The sequence below is a fragment of the Chelmon rostratus genome, chromosome 20, assembly GCF_017976325.1.
Source record: "Chelmon rostratus isolate fCheRos1 chromosome 20, fCheRos1.pri, whole genome shotgun sequence".
Taxonomy (NCBI): domain Eukaryota; kingdom Metazoa; phylum Chordata; class Actinopteri; order Chaetodontiformes; family Chaetodontidae; genus Chelmon; species Chelmon rostratus.
In genome coordinates this window covers 19,836,847-19,844,397 of record NC_055677.1, presented here as the reverse complement: position 1 = coordinate 19,844,397, position 7,551 = coordinate 19,836,847, and the positions used below count along the sequence as shown (strand labels likewise).

Genomic DNA, 7,551 nt, shown 5'->3' with positions numbered 1-7,551 from the left:
TCATCAGCACATTTAACTGCAGTATGCTGATATTTTACAGCAATTGTTAAGCAACTGCAGTGTGAACACTATAAAGGCGGGGAGGGCACACCCTCAATGTGAGAAAGTGAATAAGTGAAGCTACAAGATTTCATTTAGTATCTTACTCAAGCTGTCAAACATGAGATGTCTACTGATAATACAGCACAGCTGTGGACGTGATGGGACAAACTGACTGCAACAGACCCCCAGTGCACATTGCAACATGCATGGATGTATAATGTCACTGTGGGTGTGAACATCCTGCCGATAGTGCACAAGTTTGGGTGCTTTATCATCAGTTACATAATCTGCTGAAAAAAGATGTGTTCCTCTTTATCTGGAAAAGCTTAGTACCAAAGAGCAGGCTGTAATATACTGCAATAAAGTTAATTTAAAACCATAGTTAGAATACACCATATTCACTGAGGATAAATTACTAAAGGGATGTCAAGAAAACAGGTTAACCTTTATGTAGCAGAGTAAGGGTGTGGAGGTCAGCATACCATTTAGTTTTTAATTAATGGGGTCACCATATTTCCTTAAGCTTCAACAAGTGTTTTATTTGAAAAATCCTAATGCCTAAAAACATTGTTCATTTATCTATATATATATATATATATAAACATAATATAATCTTTCCCTAACCTTGATCTTGTACTTTATACTCTACAAAGTACAAGTTTACAAAGCAGTCAAGGTCAGATGTGATGTGAGTGTCAAATTAACATGTGATGTACAAAGAGGCATTTGTCTGTGTGAACTCAGCTTTAGAATCTCAACTGGGGAGTGTTGCTATGGTATGTTGTGCTCTCAGCCAGTCCCTCCCCCTGTACACAGTCACATACATGCACCGACACACCCCCTCCTCTGCGGTGCTTCCTTCCCCTAGCTGGCTGACTTATCATGGAGTGACTTGAACTCACTGTGAGTCAGACAGCTGTGGCCTTTATCGTCAGACAGCAAGCAGAAGCCTCTCTGCCGGCCAGGCGGTAAGTCAGCTCAGCTCAGCATCATCCTGATCCCCACAAACATCTGCTTCTGCTTCCTGGGCTCCTGCAAGGCTCTCAATTAAAGGCATGAAGCAAATCAGATCTGCATGGGCTCATGTGCAGAATTTAATAGCTGCTGTATACCTTAAAGCATTTCTATGGATTGATCATTTAATAACTTGAAATTCATACTGACTGCATGTCTGTTTCTGACAGATTTGCCTGCTAACACTCGAGATAAAGATGGAAACTACAACATATGACTACAGTGACTACAGCGACGAGCCGTACACGCCCGTCACACCATGTAATAGGGACAGTGACAACAACCTGGGAGCTCATCTATCCATCCTCTTCTACTTTATGTTTCTCTTCAGTCTCTTTGGCAACGGGTTGGTTCTGGTCATCATCCATCGGTGAGTGGTTCAACAAAAGCCCTCATGTTAAATGAAAGCAGCACAGCACGTGCTGCAGAAGCCATTTCAGCAGGATTGGATACAAAGTTTTGGTTTTGCACTGTAAAGCAGTTTGGAGTACTAAGTGTAAGTGTGGTGCTCATTTGAACAGTTCTTTCAGTGGGTTGTTTTGTTTTAAACCATTTATTTATTTAGAAGTTACAGCATTACCTCACTGTAGCTCGCTCTGCCGACATTAATTTACTCCTGTGCAAGAACTCAAAATGAGCCGCTGCTGAAAAATGAAGAATGTTTTGTCGAGAGATGTTTATTGAACAGTTGTGGTCAGCGCTAACCCCAAGGACAAATACATAATATTTTCTGTGTCAGCTAAAGTGCTTTTTAAGTGAAGTAGTAATTAGAGGTAGTGACAGAATGTAAAGACACTGTCACAGACGTCTGAAGGCTATTACTGAAAAAATGCTTTGATGCTTGATGATCATGAATATCCTAAATAATTATACTTAAATGAAATGAGAACAATAATTCTTGATTTCAGATGTTTTTACGATTCTTTATTTTTAATGCAACTTAAAGCCCCATTTTAGCACCATATGTTGTTTCCCCTCACTGGTAATAAATGGGCTGGACAAAATATCAGAAACACAATGTAATAATGCCGTGCAATTCTCCAGCACAACAAATTACATCCTCAAAATGAGTAGAAAATTTAATAAGCTAATTTTCAGCACAACTGAGCACAATAACCTTCATGAAGGTAGGATTTATTGCAGGACATTAGCTGCTAAAGTGGAGGTTTTTATTTGTATTGCCTCCTCCAGCCAGAAGAATCTAAAGAATATTGTAATCCAGCATTTGGGAGGCAGGATGGACAGATCACTGCTATGACAAGCTTCACCTGTGGACCAATACCAATACAATACTAAAAATGAATCAAAAGCCATACACAGTAATTCACCATCACCTCAGGAACCCACTACCTGACAACTTTAGCTTGCCTAGTTATTCTTTCTTTACACATTTTCTTGAAGTGAAAGATATTTATACGATCCTTTTTGAAAATCACCCTGCAGAGCCTTCCACAGCGTGGTGCCAGCTACTGAAGTACACATCTGCTTTAAAAGTAGTCTGTGCATGCTGAGGCTTAAAATTGAATTTCCTTCTATGGTCCTCGTCCTTAAAAGAACAAAAATCTCCTGGTAATACTGTTCTTTTTTGCCCTGTGCATAACTATTAATATGTGTAACTCAGCCGCATCATTAAGCTTCAATAGGCCTGACTTAATAAAGTCTGGCCTGGTGTGCTCTCTTCAAGCTAATTTATGGATAATTCTTACTGCTCTTTTCTGTGATATCAACAATGGCTTTATGTTGCTCATGCACGTGTTGCCTCGCACTTCCACACAGTAGCTAACATACAGCAAAATAAGTGTGAAGAGCACAGAACTCTCATTGCTTTGTAATACATATATGAGTATATACACATACTTTGCTTTGTTCAAAGCAGAAGTTTTCTCTGACATCTTTGTTTTTACATGTGCTATAAGAGAGAGTTACATGTCAGTTTCTCACCTATTGTCACACCCAACAGCTAAACTCAAGTACTCAATATATCAACTCCATCTATACAAAGAGACACTTTTTTAAATATTTTTTTAATTAGCAAAAACCATAAACTTAGTTCAAATTTAAGGATGACTTACTTTCATCAAACCAGCATTTCATTGATCATGTTTTCTGCTAAAGCTTTTAATTCATCTCCTGAAGTAAAAAACAAACAACAAAAAACAGTGTCATCTGCAAACAACACAAACAATATCTTTCATATTCTGTATGTCATTGCCATACAAACTAAAAACTGAGGGACTCTCCACATTCAGTCTTGATAAACTCAGATATATTACCAGCAAACTTTACATATTGGTGTCTGTTATCTAAATAGCTGCTTTTAAAATATGCCTCTCTTACCATACCATGCAATTTAGCAATTAAGATGATCTATAGTATCAACTGCTTTTTCAAAATCAAGAAATACCTCTACTGTGTATTTCTTACTTTCCATTGTCTTCCATTACTTTCCTTAATGCTAAAGCTGTACATGAGTTTATCAAAAAGCCATACTGACCATCACTCAACAATTTATTCTTGTCAGCATAAGCATCGGACAGAGTTTCAAGCACTTTGGAAAGATCAAATGCAAGGGCCCTGGTGTGTTGTTATTAGACAGTCAACAGTCTTTTTCTCTATAGTCATTTTGATCCCATCACTATCACTTGATGTTGACTGCAACAATTTGCCCAACATTATGCTTTTTTAATAGAATATACAGAAAATAAAAAATCATTAATGTTTCTTCGTAATCTTATTATTGCCATTAATGAAATGACAGGGCAGACTTGTGGACACAGGTTTATTTCCTATAATACTGTTCAGAATTTACCTTTGATATTGTTTGAATGATGAAGTCACATTAAGAGCTTTCCATCCATGTACCCACACAGAGAAGAATACAGTACCAATGCAGTCGGTAAGCTTCCTGTCCTTGTACCCCCTTACAGTGACCTCGGCTCTGTCATTGTCTACCGACTCTCCAACTCTTCTGCTCCCGACCTCTGAGAGAAAGCAAACATGAAAATATCTTTGGTCTTCATGGACACAAAAGTCAGTGTGAGAGATGAACTCAGCAAACTCTCACTGCATGGGCCTGAAAGGAGTGTTTACAATGCGGTACATTATAGAAGGTTGCTATAAGCGATGCTATGTCATGTGCATGTTGACAGGGTGAGAGCTCAAGGAAAGTTAAGACTAATTTGTATGGCAGAAATTACAATGGAAAACTCTAGACTTGCCTCATTTTCTGCACCCACAAAGTAAGTTTTAAATGACATTTTTCCGCTTCTAAAAAGCCAGCCAACAAAAATCAACACTGCATCAGCGCTGCTTTTTCAATCAGCATGAAGGTTAGGTTGAGATGGTTTGGTTCAGGGAAAGATCATGGTTTGGAATAAAACCAGCACATCCTCGAACAAAGGAGAAAGTCAGGTGATGTAGTATAAAGAGCAAAGCCTGCATGTGGAGGTGGGTGGGGTGGACGGATGGAGCAAACAAACACAGGACTTTCATCCAGGAGACCACAGTTCATGTCTCCTGTGATGCTGAAAGTCAATGGTAAACTTGTAACTTGTTTTACCGCTAATATGTTTTATATATTTCTGATCTTACTACATTTCAGGGCTTGTATCAAGTTCAGGGCAAAGTTTAAGGACTGTTAGGACTAACCCTAACCCACAGGTAGCAGTATTTTAACCCAGGATCTTTTCCGAAGCCTAACAAGGTAGCTTTTGTGCCTAAAGCTAAGCAAACTACAAACATTCCTCAATGTTAACAATGTGGGGATAACGTTCCAGTACAATGAAAGTCTGCCTTTGTCCTTTGGCCTGTTGCTTGTTCTGTCCAACTGTAACTTAAACTGCTACTGCTACTTTGTTAAGGTTAGTGAACTGTTGTTGAAATGGTTAAATACTAAACACGTATTGAATGTTAGTGAATGATTGTGGTCTTGCTTAAAAATGTTGGTTAGACTCCAGAAACAAACAGCATTCTCCCATGTTAAGGTCGGAAGTTTCGTTGATCCATCCATCCACCCCTGACCTCTACCCTCTGTGGGCTTGCTCTATAACAACGTCACCTGACGTCCTCCTTTGCTCCTGTCCTCACCGTTCAAAATGCTTGTGTGACATTTAAGCATGTTTGTTTTTCTCTCCGTCCGCCTGTTCGAATGGCCATGGCATAGGTTTGAGAAGCTGACCACTGTGACCAACATCTTGCTGCTGAACCTGGTGGTGTCCTCCATGATCTTCATGAGCAGCCTTCCCTTCATGGGGGTCTACTTGCAGCTCTCCAACTGGATCTTCGGCACGGTCATGTGTAAGATTTTTGGAAGCGTCTACTACCTGGGCTTCTACAGTTCTGTCCTCTTCCTGACTCTTCTGACTTTCGACCGACACCTTGCAGTCGTGTACTCCTTGGGCGCCTCACGAGTGAGGAATCGAAGCTATGCGGTAATCTCCTGCGCTGTGGTGTGGCTGGTCAGCGGCTTGGCGTGCATCAAGCCGATGATTCTCCACACCACTTTTTATCATTATATTGACAACAAAACATACTGTGATGACTATCCTGGCAACTTGCCTTCTTTTCATTTGGAGCGGCTGAGAGCATCTGGATTTTACCTGCAGATTTTTCTTTTCTTACTCTTGCCTCTGGTTGTTATTATCTACTGCTACGTTAGGATCGCTATCACTGTCATATCATCCAAGATAGTCACCAAGTTCAAGACAGTCAGACTGATATTCATTATTGTGCTTCTGTTTTTTGTGTGCTGGACCCCATTCAACATTGTCCTCCTAATGCACGACAAAGCCACAACCTGTGAGGAAGTGCAGAAATGGGGTTATGCCCTTCATGTCACTCGTAACCTCGCCTACATTTACTTTTGCATCAGTCCCATCTTTTACACGTTCGTTGGCCGAAAGTTTCAGAACTATTTCAGACAGATGCTGGTGAAATGTTTCCCAGGGTTAGAGAGATATGTTTCTGTCAGTCAACGCAGTGGCACCAACGTGTCCACAAAAACGACATCAAATCATCTTTAGGAAGGGGAAGCCCTGTGTTTGCCAGGACTGCCATGCGTTCAACAAACCATGGGTTTAAAAACAGCTGAAGCAATGCAGTAAGAGTGTGTGTTCTCTGACTGTAAATGTGGAGAGCAGTGAAATACAAGAAGAGGTACAGTTTCACCTCAATCCTATCAAGGAACACACAGTATGTGTATCTGTCACCAATCGATATCCACACTTTATTTAGCTGTGTTGCTAATTTCAGCCATCTCGAGCCTCTGAGGACATGAAAGTCAGAATCTAGTCCAGATTGAAGCTACTGTCACCTCTTACTTTGTCACCATTGCACATTTAGAGGTACGTTTAGCTGAGCTGCCAGAAGAGATGGTTTCCTACAGAATAAACACAGCACTCTGTATATACAATTTTATTGCCTTTTAAAGAATCAAGGATGTTTGTTTAATATGAATGTAAGTAGGGACCTATCAGTATTAAAGTCAAGGTGGATTTATAGGTCTGGCACGACCACACCACATGGAGAACTCTAACTGGTCAACTTGCCTACAAGTTTCCACTGAGGGTAGAGATTACTCATTATAAAGGCCACATGAAGGAAGTTGTACAAAGACCAAGTATCTGCTTCTTTTTCAAGCCATCTCTGCTTTGAACCACCTGCTGTTCATCTTTAAATATAACTTATCATACATATAACTAAAAAAAAAAAGAACAATTAGAGCAGGATTAACTGTGGGCAACTGACTCTGCTGGACAGCTGACAGTAGAGTATCATCTATATGCTGTCCTAATATAGTGTGCTTCCCCAAAGCAGTGACTCAAGTGTGCACACTCATTATCCAGTCATTTTCCACATGGCTACAGCCTGCTAATGGATGCTCGTTACTATATTTGTTTAGATTTTGTCCATGTTTTAATGTCATGTTGTTACTTTTTAAACATGTTATTAGAATCAACCATATTCTTTAAATGAGGTAAAAGGCAGCTGATTAGAATGTAATACGATGATTCATTTAGTCATTCATTTAAGCACATTTTACATGGAGAGAAAACAGTGAAGAAGCAGTTAAAAGCCAGTTAGAGGCTTCATGGCTGGTTGTTTTTTATTCGATCTTGCTCTTGCATTTGCCTGTGTGAATCTAAGCTGTTTGATTAAATCACATCTTTCAATCAGCAGGCTCCATGTTTCTGTTTTTTATATTCCTTGAACTCGTTTCCAGAGAACATTTTTTTTTTTTAGACAGCGCTGATTAAAGGTTTGAGTTCAAATGCATGTTTTCATGCCCATATTTAGAAGAGGACAAGACCTCCTGGTGGCATTACTAGACAGCTTCCCCCCACAAAACCAAGAGTGTTTTCCATATCATGGATCTGCTGTTTATTTTTAAGATTAAATAGCAGATATAACTATTTAAGGAGTAATCAAAAGTTAGCTTATCATCTTACCACCCATGGTTGAAAACACCATTATTCATCATTTATTACATTACATTCT

The 7,551-nt window shown here is 39.5% G+C and overlaps 1 protein-coding gene across 1 annotated transcript; it reads left to right on the top strand.

The window, feature by feature from the left end:
- The first annotated feature begins 939 nt into the window (after positions 1-939).
- Positions 940-7,205, top strand: LOC121624072 (C-C chemokine receptor type 3-like). The gene is made up of 3 exons (XM_041961673.1): positions 940-1,010; positions 1,227-1,426; positions 5,219-7,205. The coding sequence occupies exons 2-3, from the start codon at positions 1,254-1,256 to the stop codon at positions 6,075-6,077; spliced, it is 1,032 nt and encodes a 343-aa protein (XP_041817607.1). The 5' UTR covers positions 940-1,010; positions 1,227-1,253; the 3' UTR covers positions 6,078-7,205.
- The last annotated feature ends 346 nt before the right edge of the window (positions 7,206-7,551 follow it).